General features: G+C 33.9%; 2 protein-coding genes across 6 annotated transcripts; one reads left to right on the forward strand and one right to left on the reverse strand.

Moving 5' to 3' along the window:
* Nucleotides 1–1,585: 1,585 nt before the first annotated feature.
* LOC112749807 (large ribosomal subunit protein uL6m) lies at nucleotides 1,586–2,367 on the forward strand. The gene is made up of 2 exons (XM_072218801.1): nucleotides 1,586–1,733; nucleotides 1,897–2,367. The coding sequence occupies exon 2, from the start codon at nucleotides 1,972–1,974 to the stop codon at nucleotides 2,278–2,280; it is 309 nt and encodes a 102-aa protein (XP_072074902.1). The 5' UTR covers nucleotides 1,586–1,733; nucleotides 1,897–1,971; the 3' UTR covers nucleotides 2,281–2,367.
* Nucleotides 2,368–4,807: 2,440 nt separating this feature from the next.
* LOC112749802 (cellulose synthase-like protein D3) lies at nucleotides 4,808–10,104 on the reverse strand. Of its 5 annotated transcripts, none has more exons than XM_025798196.3 (5): nucleotides 9,814–10,072; nucleotides 9,189–9,689; nucleotides 7,984–8,866; nucleotides 6,842–7,649; nucleotides 4,808–6,732 (listed from the first exon to the last, which is right to left on the reverse strand). In XM_025798196.3, the coding sequence occupies exons 3-5, from the start codon at nucleotides 8,835–8,837 to the stop codon at nucleotides 4,975–4,977; spliced, it is 3,420 nt and encodes a 1,139-aa protein (XP_025653981.1). In that variant the 5' UTR covers nucleotides 8,838–8,866; nucleotides 9,189–9,689; nucleotides 9,814–10,072; the 3' UTR covers nucleotides 4,808–4,974. The 5 variants fall into 5 exon arrangements, with proteins under 5 accessions (XP_025653981.1, XP_072074903.1, XP_025653978.1 ...); XM_072218802.1 differs by having other exon boundaries at nucleotides 9,559–9,689; nucleotides 9,814–9,983; XM_025798193.3 differs by lacking the exon at nucleotides 9,189–9,689 and having other exon boundaries at nucleotides 9,814–10,104.
* Nucleotides 10,105–18,443: the final 8,339 nt, after the last annotated feature.

An 18,443-nucleotide genomic window follows, 5' to 3' on the forward strand; every position in this document is an offset into this window, starting at 1 on the left:
TAAAAAATTATAACATACTAAAAAAATACTAAGAGTACTAAAAATATACTATACAAAAAATATCATCAAAATTTTTTTGATTTATTTTAATCACTAGCAAGGTAAATATTTAATTTTTTTATTATTCTTAGGACTCTCTAAAATTTATATTTTGTTAGTTTTAATTAAAAATATATTTTGTCAATTTTTATATTTTATTTTTATTTTAGTATATAAATATTAATTTTATTATAAAATTAATAAGATCTATTCAAATATTTAAATTAAAATGATAAGATAATATACAAAAATGATTTAAGTTGATGTCTATTTTAGTAATTTTTTATCTAAAGGTGATTTTGAATAGTATAATCCAAACAAAATTTATTTTATTATAATCTATTTTGATATAAAGATTGCCCAAACATAAATCACTTTAACACAAATTTACTTTTCATCAAAATCAAGTTTGCAAAATCAATTTTATGCAAACTCTCGTTTATAAACTGTAATCCAAACACACATTCAGTGTGTGTTTGAATTTACGTTGAAAGTTTGAATGGAAGTGATTTTGTAGAATTGATTTTGAGTAGAAGTGAGTTTGTGCTAATATGATTTATGTTTGGCAATTTTTACTAAAATTGATTTTGATCAAATAAATATTATTTGAATAATATTAGTTAAAATAACTTCTAGATAAATAATTAATTAATTATTAAAAAATATAATATTAAATTATTATATATTATTTTTTTAAATATATTTAATTTTTTATATTTTTTAGTATTTTTTATATAGTATTTTTTTTATAGTATTCTGTTTTAGTATATTATAATTTTTATTATTATAATAAAAATTAATATTTATTTATGAAATTAAAAATAACATATAAAAATTAATAATTTTTTAAATATTTTTTATAGTAAAAATTAATATTTATTTATTAAATTAAAAAAATATATAAAATAATATATTTTAGTACTCTTTTTAAGTACTTTTAATAATTTTTTTTTATTATTATTTTAGGTTTTAATTTCTTAAAAGTTATATTTTTATTATTATTTATAATTAATTTTTTATTTAATTTATCATTTCTAATAGGAACAATAATACATATTATAAAAAATTAAAATAATAAATAGTGCACAAAAATTAGAATAATTGTTTTAATATTCTCAGTATTTATTTAGAAAAAATTATGGAAAAATCAATAATAACTAGCAACAAACCTAAACGTAAGTTGAATAAACGTAGAAGTTATAATTTCTTGCTTCTAGTGAACGAGCTTTTGGAATGTAGAATCACGTTGGCATTCAGATAAAAAAAAATGGCCAAACATCAAAGAACAGCGTTCAAAGCATTGAAACGCACTTTTATCCTCTCCAACGTGTATTACAGACACACCCTCAGTGTTTTAACATATTGAGTTGGGAAACACCGTAGCTAAAAAAATTACTGAGAAATGGGTTGAGCCCATTGGGCCAATAGGTTTGGGCTGCGTATATGATGGGGCTGAGGAGATGCCTCACTGAAACTAGGCCACTAGGGTTATTCTTCTCGGTCTCATTCTCACAATTCTTCTCTCTTAGGCCTCTTTCTCCACCATCCCATCGATTTTGACATTTGTGTTGTTTCTGAAATCGATCAAATCACAGCTTCTGTTTGATGCATCGTCTATAATCCAATCTCATCTTCCGCCGCGGATTCAGTCTTCTTTCTCGCCGGTGGCGCCTCTACTCTCCTCCACAACACTGGTTCCAATTCTCCCTTTCTCCTTCTAGTCACTTCCGAATCTCTCATATTCTTTTGCTGTATTATCCTATATTTGCTTTCTTTTGCTTCTTCCGTTTAGTTTCTAACACAATATAGTTCAGTTTGCTTGTCAATTTTAATTTAATTTCTGAAAACATGGTGTAGAAGTAGTGAACACTGAACACTGAACTGAATTTGAATCGGATCTTGGAGAATTCATTCTTCGTCGGTGGTTAAGATATGGAAGCGTCGTTTTTCCGTTTTCTGAAAATTGTCGGAGTTGGATACAAAGCGAGAGCGGAAGCTCAAGGTCGGTTATTGTATTTGAAACTTGGATACAGTCACGAGGTTGAATTGGCGGTGCCGCCGGCGGTGCGCGTGTTCTGTTTCAAGAACAATGTGGTTTGCTGCACCGGAATTGACAAGCAAAGGGTGCACCAGTTTGCTGCCACAGTGCGCAATTGCAAGCCTCCTGAAGTTTACAAAGGGAAAGGTATAATGTACATTGATGAAGTCATCAAGAAGAAGCAAGGAAAGAAATCTAAATGATGTGCTACACGAAAAATTAACCAAATGTTTCTGTATTGATTTCGAAGTTGATTTGGCTTAGCAATACATATGATCCATTTTCTATCAGATAGAGATAAGTGTTAAATAATCCCTTTTCATTTGCCTTCTGTACTACTATTAAATTGGTTTTGATCGATTCCTTAGTTTTGTGATTTCAGATTTCCTTAAATCAATCGTCATTGCGGTTTCTTCTTCATCTATTAAAGTTACCTACTGGTTCTCTTTTCTTGCTGCCGCTGCCCGAGTTATAAACAAATTTAGCTAAAGTCCTAGTGAACTTGATTGTGCTTTTAGAAGAGGAAAAAAAAAAATTCGCTTCAATATTTTTGTGCTTAAAGAAACAAAAAGAGAATAGTTTTTTTTTTCTTTAAAAAAAATAACGACACTGTAAAGTGTATTTTCTTATTTTTGCTGTCAAAAATCAAAATAGATACTTGATGGCATTGACAGGGTACCTTCAGTTTTGCCACGAGTGCTGAAGGTTAAACACAATAAAAAAGGAAAATTTACTATAGCTTCTTCTGAAACAAGATATTCACTAAACAAGGGAAATGACATTTATACTATTTTCATTTATATTTTTTTACAAAAATATTATTTATATATTAAAATCATCACCGATATATTTATGTATAAATATATCTGTTTAGTTTATTTTTAATATTTATTTGTATTCTAACATGTATTTTATACTAGTGACTAATTTTGGTATATATTTAACTTGATTAATTTTTTTTATGATATGAATTATGAAACACAAACTTTTTTATTTTTTTTTATTTTTTATCAATTATTTTTAATATTAAAAATAAAAATGTATAAAAAGAATGACAAAAAATAGAAATAAGCCAAGGGAAGAAACAAATTACATGAATCAGCCAAACTGAAAATAGCTTCACGAATCAACCAAAGCACATTATTATGTAATTCGAACTAGCTGGATTCGAACTACATTAACATATAATTCGAATCAATTTAACTCGAATTATAAAGGAACGCATGCCCAAACTAATTCGAATCTACATGATTCTAACTACCAATGTACATAATTCGAATTAGGTTGGTTCGAATTATACAGTTCAATGCTTCCCCAAGTAATTCGAATCTAGTTGTTTCGAATTACTCACAATTTGACTCAAATAGTAATTTGAATGTGGCTGATTCGAATTACATAGAATTCGGCTATATAAGGAGTACTATAAAAAAATATTTAAATAGTTCAGGAATATTTTTTTATAAATTTTTTTAATAAATTTATTTAAATTATATCACAAAAAAAATATTCTATTTTATACAAAATAATTTTAAAAAATGGCTTAAAAGATGTTAGAAGTACTATAAAAATTTGTAATGTCCTAATGACTTAAGACATTAAAAAAATACTCTACATAGTCAATAATAATTTAAAAATTAAAATAAATATAGTTATAACCAGTATTTATCTAAATTACTAGAATATTACAAATTTTTATAGTACTCATAACATTTTTTAAGCCATTTTTTAAAAATTGTTTTGCATAGAAAATGGCTTAAAATGGTTTAAAATGTCCTTTATTCTATGCAAAATAATTTTAAAAAATGGCTTAAAAAATGTTAGGAGTACTATAAAGTTTGTAATATTCTAGTAATTTAGGTAAATACTGGTTATAACTATATTTATTTTAATTTTTAAATTATTATTGACTATATAGAGTATTTCTTTAATGTCGACTATGTAGAGTATTTCTTTAATGTCCTAAGTCATTAGGACATTACAAATTTTTATAGTACTCCTTACATCTTTTAAGCCATTTTTTAAATTATTTTGTATAGAATAAAATATTTTTTTGTGGTATAATTTAAATAAATTTATTAAAAAAATTTATAAAAGAATATTCATGAACTATTTAAATTTTTTTTTATAGTACTCCTTATATAGCCAAATCCTATGTAATTCGAATCTTGGAGAAGCGTTGAAATGTGTAATTTGAACCAACTTAGTTCGAATTATGTACATTGGTAGTTCGAATCATGTAGATTCGAATTAGCTTGGGCACGTGTTCCTTTATAATTCGAGTTAAATTGATTCGAATTATATGTTAATGTAGTTCGAATCTAGCTAGTTCGAATTACATAGTAATGTGTGCTTTGGCTGATTCGTGAAGCTATTTTCAGTAACTGATTCATGTAATTTGTTTCTTCTCTTGCCTTATTTCTGTTTTTTTCCCTAAAAATAATATATATAACATTATTCTTTAAAATCATGGCCATAGTTGATGGAGATAATATTCATTATTTATTTTTGCTTACCTTTTTACATTTTCTCCCCGAACCTTTTTTTATGGGTCTCCTGCATAAACATGGACACATGGTAGCCTAGCCTAGCTTCAACTGAAACCAAGACCCTTGAAAAGCCCACCTTCGCAATTGACGGGAAAAAAAAAATCGAGTGTCTTATAAATTGGAACAACCTAAGTAATTAATTTTCAGGCATTACTGACGAAATAGTGATCGAAGGCCTTGTCAGTACCCGTAGACATTTCCTCACTTTTGGATTCAAGTTCTAAATAAAATCATAAGCACAATAGACAGCATAATTAAATTCACAAGTTCTAAAAAAGAATGTATCTAAATAACAAAAGAAAGAAAGAAAAAATTGACAGATTCATCTGACAAAAAAGAATAAAGCTATGATCATGGAAACTGGAATGAACCACCAATTTGGTTAGAACCAGCAGGGGGATTGATTGCCACCCACAAGAGAGAGATTGTGATTGCTATGAGTCCTGACCATACAAAAACAATGGTAGGTGTCCTCCCTCTCCTTCCCATCAAACCTTTTGCAAATGGGTATAGATGAGTCAACACCCAGAAACTGAAGAAAACACCACCTATTAGACGGCTCCACTGCGGTATCACACTGTATATCGTTCTGCTAACTCCCACTGCAATTGCTATCAAATTAACCATCATGATTGTTATTGGTGGGATCATCAGGGATGTCCATTTCACAATGTAGAGGTCAGCAAACTCGTCATCTACGTCATCGCCGGCAGATTTTGAAGTCAATGTGAACGAGATCTCTATCCCGGCTATGACTTTGAGCAAGCCTTGGAGGACTGCAGCTAGATGAGCACTGGTCCCTCCAATCAGCCAGAACTGCTCGTTTCGCCACCACTCTTCCAACTCAATGCCGGACCACTTGATTTCGAGCACTGCAAGCATGCACAAAGTGATAGTGATGCCTAATAGATAAGAAAGGAAAGTAACATTGAGAGTCTGCACAATGAACTGGCCGGAGAAGAGGGATAGCGCCGGGAGGAAGCAGTAGACAATAAGGAATATGGAAGTGAACGGGTAAATTCCGACGTTGAGGTATGCGATACGTTGAAGAAATTTCATTCTTGGGCTAGCAAGAAGGGCATTGTTCCGTGAGAAGAATATTTCAACTGAGCCAGTAGCCCATCTAAGGACCTGATGCAGCCTGTCAGTGAGATTTATTGGTGCCGTGCCGCGGAAGGCATCGCGCTTAGTCACACAGTAAACTGATTTCCATCCCCTGTTGTGCATCCTATATCCAGTGACCACATCCTCAGTAACCGAGCCGTAGATCCATCCAACTCGCTGTCCCCACTCGGTCTTGTCCTCGTACCAACAGGAGATGACACTGATGGCCTCGGCCACGGTTGATGCATCAAGAAGATCCCGGGGAATGGTGAGAGCACCCGGTGGCCGTCCATTTTTCACAGCAGGGTGATCAGCAAGAGGTCTACCTTGGAACTCTGCCACTGGGATTGAATCAATGAGGAATGTTGAGTTTCCAAACTTCTTAGGGAACAAAGATAGATTCATTTCTTCATCATCAGATTCACCCATTCTTAGTGCCCTGTTCTCTTCGGGGGTGCTTGCCATTGAAGCAAGCTTCTTCTGACGACCAAAGCAGCAACTACAACAACCCTGGTTATGCTCTTTTGAACGTGGTGGGTCGAAACCGTATAGCGCAACGCGTCTGAAAAGGCACCCAGTTCCCACATAGACTGGCCCTTGAAGTCCATCAAGGGCTCTCATGTTGACATCAAAGAAGACGGTGTTGTGATTAGCATATCTATCAGAGGGATCGATCCCCTCGAATCTCTGGGGGAACTGGACATAACAAATGCGGTCGCCTCCACGATCCATCATAAAGCACATGCCTTCCCTCATAGCTTTGGAGTTGTAGATATAGTGGTCGCAGTCAAGATTGAGTATAAAAGGACCATTAGACATTATGGCTGAGGCTCGGACCAAGGCATTCATGGCCCCAGCCTTTTTGTTGTGATCATAGCCCGGACGCTTCTCCCGGGAAACATAAACAAGAAGGGGAAGTCGGATATCAACGTTAGTCACATCAATGAGCTTTGTATCATCAGCATTTCCAAGAAGAGGTTCATCACTGGGAGGTTTTAACATCACCTGCATCATTTATAAAGTGCAATTTTGTGTCATCAGCAATCTCTCTAGGACTTAACATTCGGATTCAGGGGGGGGGAAAAAAAATTCTCCATGAGAACTAATTTAGTACCTGAATTATACCAGCATGGTCTCCCCTTGTGTGTTCAGATGTAGGACTTAACCAAGTACCTGGCCAATGAGTTCCATCAGCCATCCATGTTGCTTTTGGAATCTTTGCCGGTTCTATGGGTTCGTCTTCTTTGTTTTGCCTCTGAAGTTTCATGGCCTTGATTTCCTCTCTAGCATGATAGGCATCGGACCGACGACGGATTGAGTCAGGCAAACTATTGATCCTAACCTTGAACTCATCATACTCACGCTTCACCCGTCTTCGATCCTTGACAAAATCTGGCTTTACTTTGTTCTTGTAAGGATCTCTCTTTAGGCTGAAATATGATTCAGGATTCCTTGGCTCGATATCGTGTTTACGACAGAAGGGGACCCAAATATTAGCAAAGCTGGCAGCTTCAGCCATTGCCTCAAAAGTAAGAAGGGCACCTCCATCATCGGAAACATAGCAAGAAAGCTTCTCAACAGGGTAATCAGCAGCTAAAATGGACAATATAGTGTTTGCTGTGACAAGAGGTGGTTCTTTCTCCGGATCTGCAGTAGACACAAAGACATCAATGCCTGGAAGATCAGACTTCCCTGTAGGATTGTTAGGAGTCGGTGTCTCGAACTTTTCCTTCAGAACATTGAGATCCGTGGAACGATTTATCGGGCATAGTTTGGGAAGTTGATCTAGAAGCCAGGAGAAGGCAAACCATATCTCACAAACAACGGACATACCCCACAGCCAGATTGCATCAGTATTTTTGTGGCTCACTCTCCACATAAGGAATAGAGTCAGGACGACCAATCGAACAAAAATGAGCAAGCTGTAATAACATTCGCAACAAGAAGAAAATCATGATATGGCACAGATAAATGATACTTCTAGAGTTCATTACCATTATACATGTTATATAATAAACACATCAAGTCATAAAAATCGTAAAATGTGAAGTGAACATCATGGTTTAAGTCATAATAAACACATATTCACCAACCAATCATATGTTGCAATACTAAGATATCAAATGGCCATTCATAACAATGAGGAACTACATTGTTTAAGTTTTTATATCATTTTATAAAATAGAAGGCCGTTATGGTTGTTATCAATGAATTATCATTCTTTCAGTAAAGTACTTAAACTAAAGAGTTATATACCGATATGGACTTAGAACAGCAGCAGGTATCTTCAATTTCCGAGTAAGCGGCCTCCAGGGTCTGTTCATTAACTCAGTTGGCTCAGCAACACCATCCTCTTTTTCATTTCCAAAACCTCCTTCCTTTGGCCATATAGCATTGCCATAGCCATAGGTTCCCTTTGTCTCAAAGAGCCACCTATTATGATCAAAGTCTCCGGTTTGGCTCCTCATTAATGCTGACTTTGTTGACTTCATCAAGGACAATCTCCTCTCCATTTTAGACATTCCACTAGGCGGAGGAAGCGGAAGGGGGCGTGAATTGTCCACCGCCACTTCATCTAATTCTGTGTTCTTATACGGCTCCTTGCATCCCGGGCATATCCCACCTCCTGCTTTTACTGCATCTATATAACAATCCCTACATATCTTAAAGTCACACTCACAAGGAAGAATATCAACGCCGCGCTCATCACTCATCACTTTAGAATCACAACCAGGAATTGCACATGAGGATCCTTTTGCTCCGGCCATCTGTGGATGGTTTGCCTCGGATTCTATCACCTTATCCATCAAATGGGCTCTTGTAACACTGTTGAATCCACCCGTGAAGAGTGAATTCGACACATACTGCTCCTCAACTTTCTGTGAAATCGATGGATCCATAGGTTGGTTGTCTGGGGTTGGCGGTAAATGCACTGTATAATTCGCAAAGTCAGTGCTCCCGAGTTCACTGTCAAGATCATCTCTAGAGTAGCTGACATAGCGACCGGAGGACGTTCTCCGAGCAAATGTTACTTTCTGGCTTTCATTGACATCAGACCTTGTTGAACTTGATTGAGACAATCGACTAGGCTTAAATGATTTTGATGCCATATTTGAGAATTAAGACTGATTACAATATCCTGAAATTCAGAAGTTTTGCAACTAACCTATAAGCAAATAAATAAACATTGAATCCAGATATCACAAATGAATAATACACAGAATTCAAGTCACCTACAAGTCAAAGCTTTAAAACTTAAAGTGAAAAATGCTCTACTGTTCTAGTGTTCTAATGATCATAATATATGATTTCTTTATTTTCCAACAATAAAAGGATTCTGATGCAACAAGCCAAGAACTAGATCTCAATGAAGTTTTGAACAATGTATGGATAATGTGAACAAGTTTGCTGAATCGTCAAAGAAAGAGCTTGGAACAATAGAGTAATTACGAATCAACTACCTTCCATGTAGTGTGGTTGCCCACAGAAAAGAAAAAAGAAACCAAATGAGAGACAACAGATTCACCAGAATCTAAAATACAATGATGGAGACTCTCAGCATTTATTCCTTTAAACCCCTATTACAAGATCCCAAAATCTTCTTTCTCATCATCACAATTTCTCAGCAACTAAACCAACTCCAAGAGCTCAACCCAACTCAGAATAAGGCCTGATTCTAATGAAGAAAAAAAAAAAAGTTTCGATCCTTCCATCTCTTTCTCTCTCTTTCTCAAAACAAAAATAAAGATAAAAAAAAAAAAAAAAAAACATGAAGCAGAGATGTCTCAACTAAAACACAATGACATTAAGGAAAAGTTTGAGTTGGTAAACCCTTTTTGACTTCTCTGCTTTTGCTGAACCCTACAAATCAACATTACTCTAAAATCCCACCAATTTTTCCTTTTTCAAAAAAATCTTGCTGGATTATCATTTTCCAATGCTTTCTCTCCATTTTTTCCCCGCTGTTCAAAATATCATAATCAGCTGATTACACGTTGATGAAAACCATGAAGTAAAGTTCACACCTTGAAGTAGTAAAGCACTAGAAAGAAAGCATACATAGAAATGTAACATAACATAACACACCTGTTTGTTGTTTGAAGAAAACTAAAATGGCAGTGAGACAGTTTCAGATCTCGGTGTATGAGAAACTCATCAGGAAGAGATTTGGCCAAAAATAATTTCAAAGTTGAAAAATGTGGAGCTTGCTCTCCAACTGTCACCTTATAGTATCAGGAAAAAAAAAAAAAAAAAAAACACGCTCACACGCACAGAAAGACAGAGCTGTGTGTGAGAGAGAGAGAGAGAGAGAGAGAGAGAGAGAGAGAGAGCTACGCAATAATCTAGTTGTGCCCAAAAGTACTATGCCATGATTTAAGGCATATTATCATGTTAAATTCTTCTTATTATGACAACATTTTTTTAAGTGTTCCTTCTCAATTAATTAATTTAGAGGTCTAACGAATAGAGTTTTTTTAATAATATGTTTAATCATTTTGTTAATTGTTAGGTAAAGTACAAAACTTTCCATGTAGAAATTAAAGTTTGATTTTTGTAAAAAGTTGGATTATGATTCGAGAATATTATCATTTTCTATTTAAAATTGAATTATATACCACATTATTTATTAGTGATTTATTAAATATAATATAGTTTATGAAAATTTTAATTGTGTCTTATCAAATTAAATAATAATTAAAAGAATTTTCCATTTTTTAAAATAAAAAATTGTGCTTTTCCGTCGAAGATATATGAGTATTGGCAAAATAAAAAAGAATAATATTTTTTATTCTTTTAATAAAAAGAGGCACTTTACACAATTCTCAAAAGTCACAAAGTCGGTCCAAGTGCATTGGTTCCAAATCCAAATTTTGTTGCCATAAAAATACGTGAACTTTGGCGGACATTTATTTATGAGCGAAAATAAATTAATAATATGTTGTTCCTTGCCCAAAAAAGAAGACATTTATCATCTTTATTGTTAATTGAGTAAAACACTATACTATACTCCATATTCTCAATTCTCAATTAATTCAGTAAAAAATCGAATTTTGAAAACGCATGTCACCAAGATTTTCCTCTACGGAAACTTTGAAGTCAAAGGGTAATTGAATTTTGGGGCCAAACTATGAATTTACTCTTGGCTGGTTGCAATTTTATATTTGTTTTTGCTTATGGTTCATTTTTGTTGTTACTATGTACAATGATAGTGAATCATTGAATACATCAACCGTATAGTAATGTAGTACCATATCTTGCATATTAGTACTTCTAAAATGCTTAGCTTGGTTGAGCAATTGGCCCTTAATACTTGACTTTATATTGAAATTAATTATAATATAATAATTATCTAATATATAAATTTTAGTCTTACCTATAGTACAACAACTCCAAGTGTTTGACCGTTACGTGCGCTTTATTTTAAGTAGTGAAGAAAATAAACATGCTAATGTTAATAGTTACTTTTATTGAAGATTTCAAATTTAAATGAGCACATTTTAATATTTTATACCAAAACAACATCAATCTTACTACACAAAAATATTTAAGATAATAATTAATACTAATTAAAAGATATATGCATCATCATAAGAATTTGACCAAAACACGAAAGTAGAGTTTGCATTACGCGTTAAACCAAGCTTGCTGTCACAATGCTGTTTACGTTTCGTGTTCACATTTCCTTGAAGCCTTCCTTCTTAATTTTGGTATGAATTTAATATTTAACATAATACTTAATTAAATTATAAACTATTTATTCATCACCCTTGAATTTTGGCTAGTAATCGATTTTAGTATTGAACTTAAACTAATAATATTTTCCATATAGTGGGTATCTCTTTAGTTAGCAATGATTGCGATTTGAAGTGGTAAGAGCTAAGAAGGTTAGAGTCATGTGTCACATGCCATGATATCTGTTAAGAATGTCTCACATGTGATTGTGATGTGACAACGTTACCATAGCGCGTTAGATGTACGTGTTTCGTTTGCAACACTTTTTTTCTTTTTTCATATTTTATTTTATTTTCATTTGGAATCCATTGCTAGGAAGATGGGAGGCATGACTAAGTGCAAGTTTGAGGTTGAAGCACCATAGATTTCAAGGAATCAATATGATCCATGCTTATGATTTATGAAAGAAGCTTCTTATTTCCTGATTCAACGTAAACTACTAAGATTGTCGTGCTATTAGTCACTAAGCAACTATGTTTACGATATTTATTATTAGACTTTCATTTATCACATCATTTAATAAACTATTCTTTTACATTTTTTTTGTTCAATTAATCTTCACGTACAAGCCTTTTTGTTATACAAGTCTTATAAGTCCTAAAAATTCTTTACCCCTAAAATGTGCCTCTTCTGGCACGTCTAGTCCACACGCCTCCTTAACAGATTTTTCAATCAATCAACGCATGAATACATAACTTCCTTTTTTCAAAGGATTTGGTTTCTTTTTTCGAATGTCTTCTGCGTTTTCTTACTTTCTCTCTTTGATCTCTTTCGTGCGTTTCTCTCTATGCTCTCTTTCTTCGTTTTTCTCGATTTTCATTCTTTCTTAAATCAAGCTCTGAAATCGTTTTGAAGATAATGGATGATTCAACTTCAGATTGTTAGCTGAACCAGAGCGAGGTGGATTTTGAATTTGAATCCAATGAAGTTCCTGAGGTGTGGTTTAATTCCAGTTAATATTTTTGTTAGTAGTTTATGATTGTGGAGCTGAATAATGTGTGAACCTTGCCTGTGAAATTTGCTGTTCATTGTTCGTTGTTTGAATTGAATCTAATGTACTAATTTTGATGAATTTTCTACATTTTATAGAAGACTTTTCGGGTGTAAATCACGAATATTTGGGTGTATTTTAGGGAAGTTTGGGTGTATTTACAGTTTATGACTTTTCATCGTGAGGGTGAATTGTCTTATTCTTTTAGTTGAATTGTTTTAGTTTCTGTTTAATGATGATTCATGACTCAGATTTTTGTTATTTTTTATGATCGTTTTATAGTTGTATTTGCATTATGCTTGTTTTAATATGGTGTATTTTGGGTATATTTTGTAACCCCTCTGTGATGTTGATGAGCAATTTGTTCCCAAGGTTGGGATGACTTTTAAAACCCTTGAAGATGCTGTAAAATTCTACAAGGATTATTCGAAGGCTGCAGATTTTTCTAGAAGGGTTCGGAGCACAAATAAGAAGAGAAACGAAATTAAGAATCAACTGATTACATGTAGCAGAGAAAGAAAATGGAAATCAAAAATATCTCTGACCGAGAAGACAAACCCCTCAACTGGTTTAAATTGTCCTGCAAGAATTTATATACACATATTGAAGGACATTAGTGTTTGGATCATTTCCAAGTTCGTGTTGCATCATTCACATCCCTGCTGTCCAAATCAAGCAGAGATGCTCAAACAGCACAGGGAACTAAGCATGTTCGTGCGTCGTAGAATAGAGAATAACGAGGAAGCCGGTATCAGACCAAGCAAAACTTATCAATCATTTGTGGCAGCAACCGGAGGTCACCGCGAGTTAAATTTTATCGAAAAAGAAGTGAGAAATTTCATCACGCAAGAAATGCGGAATGTTTCGGAACTAAACAATGCAAAAAAATTCGGGAAATACTTATTAAGAATGAAATAGAAGCATCAGAATTTCTTTTTCGAGCTCGAACTCGAGGACGATCAGTTGATTAAGCTTGCTTTTTAGGCAGAGGCAAGGAGCAGAGCTGCCTGTGAGTATTTCCGAGATGTTATTTCATTCGACACCACCTACAATACAAATAGGTAATATGCTATTCTGGTTTATAATGCTGAATTAATGTTGTTTTATAAATCTGCTGCAGAGGTGTATATTGGATGTTTTTGGGTGTATGGTTACATTATTTGGGTGTATTTAACGATTTGAATTTTGTTTTGTTGTAATCTATTTTAGGTATAATCTAGTTTTTGGTTCTTTTGTTGGGGTGAATCACCACGGTCAGTCAACACTTTTGGGATGTGCTTTGATGAAAAACGAAGATATTCAATCATTCAAATGGTTATTTCAATGTTGGCTTTGTTGCATGGGAGGAAATGCTCCAAAAGGGATTCTCACCGATCAATGCGCATCGATGCAAAGGGCTACGAGGCTTGTATGCCCACAACTATTCACCGTTGGTGTATTTGACACATCATGAAGAAGATTCCAAGCAAATTAAACGGCTACAAGGGACACTTAGAAATCGAACAAGAAATGAGCCATGTTGTTTGGAACTCTCATACCAAAGAATCATTTGATAGGAATTGGAATTATTTTCTGCTGAAGCATGGTCTTGTGGACAACAAGTAGCTTTTAGGTAATGCCTTTTAAAATCTACAGCAGATGTGTAAATTGCATGTTTTTTGGTGTATTATAGTCTGATTTGGGTGTTTTTTGCAGAGCTTTACAAAGACCGTCATATATGGATTCTAATTTATCTGGATCATCACTTTTGGGCCGAGATGAGAAGCACACAAAGGAGCGAGAGCATGCATGTATTTTTTAACAAGTTCATTACCCAGAACAGCTCACTTATCCAAATCGTCAAACAATACGATAATTGCCTCGAAAGCAAGGAGCAAAGAGAGAGAGAGAGAATCAGATGCTGCAGATTTTCACACCATCATACCGTGTGCAATAAAATCCTCCATAGAAGCCCAGTTTCAACATGTGTACACTCACCAAAAGTTTAGGAAAGTCCAAGCACAATTCAGAGAAAAGGTGAATTGCATCACAAGATCAACGAACTCCGCTCTAGGCTATTCAGTATACGAAGTTGTAGAACAAGTTTCCAACTCAACATTCAACAAGTTTGTGGTTACATACGACTCGATAGCAGGCCAAGTGAAATGCCTGTGCTTATTATTCGAGTCAAGAGGGATATTGTGCCGTCATGCCCTAAGTGTGTTAATCTTTGAACGAGTAAACAAAGTGTCACCGAGATACATATTGGAACGATGGAGCAAGAACGTAAAAAGGAGATACACACTCATCAAGAGTAGCCACGACGAGCCATTGTTGGAGCCAAAAAGCAAGAGGTTTAATGAATTGGTGTTTCGTTTGCAAAATATATGCGAATTTGCATCAAAATCTGAGGAGCTCACCTCCATTCTCCACCGCGCCTATGATAACGTTATGGTTGAGATGCAAGAATTGAAAGCCAAAAGGAAGAGGACATGTTCGTTATCTCACGAAGATACTAACTTGGAATCTGTTAATGAGCTTTAAACCCTCCAAGGGTGAGAACAATAGGATGTCCAAAAAATAGGCTAGGTTCAAAGTTGGACAAACAGATTGCAAATGTCTCAAAGAAAAAGAAAACGAAAGCTCTAAACGAGGTAAAAGTGATGTTCTTTAAACAGGGAATAATTGAGTTTATTTTTTTGTTAATAATTTTTCTAATATGTGAGTTTATTTTTTCCAATTGAACCTTTTTGATGGTGCATCAGTGGTGCAACCAAATTCCAGCCAATATCACGGACATATTATGAATTATCAGTTCAGGGGTCCAGTAACAAGGAATAGGTTTTTAGGTGTATAGTGACAGTATATTGGCGTAACGCTCAATTGTTGGATGTATTTCTGCATTCTCTTGTGTTTGACATTTTTCTTCTTTTATATTTTTCAGATGCTACTGTTTGTGTTAGAAATTAGTGTTTTGTTTATATTTGTTTGTTTTAAATTTACTATACATATACAATCAAATTCTAAAGAGGTTAACAATTCAAATTTCCGAATTTTCATACCTCCTTGTTGTTTTTTCCATGGAAATATGTGAGAACTCAATTTGGGTGTATACCGATTATATTTGGGTGTATTATTAAAGTAATTGAGCGTATTAGCACGTTTGGTGTTGTTTTTCTTCATTTTTTTAAACCTGTAATTGACAGCTTTTGAATACAGCACAGACAATTTATGCAAAAACAATTTATAATAAGATTGGATTAAATATTCACAAAATTTACAAAACTGTTCAAACTATTCCAACACTATACACCACTCAAACTAATCACTGTCAATATCATCTGATTCTATTTGACAATATGGACTCAATAACACTACAGATGTCTTGGACAATCTTATTGCTTCACTTTCTCTAATTGCTATATCTCTGTCTCGATTCATCTCATGAAATAAAATCTGTGAAGCATATTCAACTCGAAAGTGGTCCACCTCTGCCTATAGTTTAAAAGAATATTCGTTTAATGAACTCCGTTAATTTAGTAAAGTAATAGAGAGTTATAGAGTTTTAACCACAATTATCTGTGTCCAATTATCCCAGTTATATTTTCCCTTTTTAATATTTTGAGACTCGATTATTTCAAGTCATTTCATTACATAAACTGCACAATCATAGCTAAAAAACTAAAAATAAATTAGCAAATTAAAATAGGACAACAAGAGAAAGCACAAAATTTTTAGAGAGAGATTTATACTGTGTATTTTGGCCTGAAATGTTGATGTATAGGGGTTCAATTTCACGATCGTCTTTCTTGAGTGGTGCTCCCCGGGCATATACCCTCATTCTGAAAATTACATACCTCTAAAAACAAAAAAACAAAGCAAAATATAAGAAAGACTAAATCTAATACCAGATTACACCCAAAGGATCCCATAGTACACCTTATTTTGCACAGAACTACACCTAAATATTAAATGCAAATAATAGAAATAACTTGCAACAAATTTATTAAGCTTCATTCTGGCTTCTGAGGGATATTTTTTGTGATAGGGTCAAGGATAAAAAAATTTTTCTTTCTAACATCAGCCACCCATATCCACCAATGCTCTACGTAGCAAACAGCTGCAAATATCTAAAGTATGGCCACATTGAATAGTGTTTTAGTTTAATTGGCACAAAACCAAAGAATTGTGATAAGTTATAGAAATAAAAACTTACATATGGATGGGATGCTAATTTTTTCAGGTCCAAAAAATGTATGAACACTTTGTAGTCTTCAATCATAAATGGCTTTTTTTATTTTGGCTGTAAGAACTCACACCCTCCGATGATTTCCAATAGCCATGTTCTGCAGCATTTGTGAAACAGTAAAAGAAATATTTAATACACCCAAAATATTACAAAAATACACCCAAAATTGAGTTCAATACACCTTACCATAATAGTAGAAGGAGACAGTAAATTTCTTCTTCAAATCTGTGAATATTTTGTCTGTTCAAAATCAGACACATAGGAGTGACAATCTAGAAAAATACAAAACCCAAATTAATTACATCAATTAACATTGCAGCCACATGTCATAATAAAATCATTAATCTTATTCTAATATTACCTCAACTTCGATATATGTACTAACTTTTAGAGACGCGAAGTGAATTTTTGACAATAGCAATGGTTGTTGGGCATTGAGGGTGCACACTGGCTCATACTCATTAGTACCTCCATCCCCATATGTCTTTACATGTGTTGCCCAAAGGTAGCACTTTTCTTGGATTTCAGCCGAAAATTCCTTCCTCCTTGCAGGGCTTTCAAACTTTTCAAAAATTTGGCCGGCAGGCTGCTTTTCAAGCGGGGGACTTTTAGCCTCTACAAACTCCAATGCTGCCTTAACCCCAGTGTTTGTAATTTTCTCAATCAGCTCCTCTAATTCCTCACTTAGTATTGGTGTCTCAAGGATTTTTCCCTTTTCAGATCCTGGTCACCCCTCTTAAGTTAGGGTTTCTTCTTGACTTGAATCAGTGAAGCCGAGGCTGAATGATGGCGCTGGAAATTGTTTTGGTACATAGGATATTGTGTTGGCGATCATCATCAATGCAGCAGTGGCTTCAGAGGGTGGATTACTGCATGTTGACATATAAGATACTATAAGAATAAGAATAGACGAATGATATCGAAAGAGAAATATATTGTGCTAAACTTACATTTTAGATGGAGCTGGTGGCACTGTGAGTGTGCTTTCAACATGTTTCTGGGGTTGTGGAGTACTGCAGGATTAGAGAAAAGGATTCAAATTATTATAAAAAAAACCACTTACAGCTCAATTCAGATGAGATACACCCAAATAAGAACAAAATACCCCCAAATAATAACCAAATACACCCGAATATTATTCCTCACCCGTTAATTGTTTCTTCGCTAGTTTTCTTGCTCGGGGACTTTTGGGGGGGGGGGGGATGGTTCAATTTGGACAGGGCTTGCTGCTGTTGTCTGCAACGGAGGCATGCATACTTGAATCGAAACTCTAAACAAGACAAAAATAAAAAGTTAACAAAATCTTTTAAAATAGATTATTAGAAGGTTGAAATTTAGTTGTAAAACTCACATATCAAGTGGTTCAGATTGTGAATGTGTCTTCATCCGAACAACGATCATCTTCTGTTGAGTTGGGTCACTGACAGATTCTTTTTCAAGACCCAACCTGAAATCGACCCAAAATAATGTTAAAATACACCTGAAGCATTGAAAAGAAACACAGGCTCTATTTTTTGAGAACTTACGTAGTTGTAGATTTTTCTTTTTTTTCCTGCCTTTTTTTTTCTTGAATAAAATATTAAAGAGTTTTTTTTTTCTAAAAAATATATATAGAATTAGAGGCAGATGGTAACAAAAGAATTAAGCAACCGCTATTAGAAACAGAAATTACTTGCTATCCATGGGTTTGTTTACACTGCTTTGATCCGTTTGTGCTTGAAACAAAGGATCATTTTCGCTTCCTAAGTTCACCTCCGGCATTCT

Source organism: Arachis hypogaea, chromosome 15, assembly GCF_003086295.3.
Source record: "Arachis hypogaea cultivar Tifrunner chromosome 15, arahy.Tifrunner.gnm2.J5K5, whole genome shotgun sequence".
Taxonomy (NCBI): domain Eukaryota; kingdom Viridiplantae; phylum Streptophyta; class Magnoliopsida; order Fabales; family Fabaceae; genus Arachis; species Arachis hypogaea.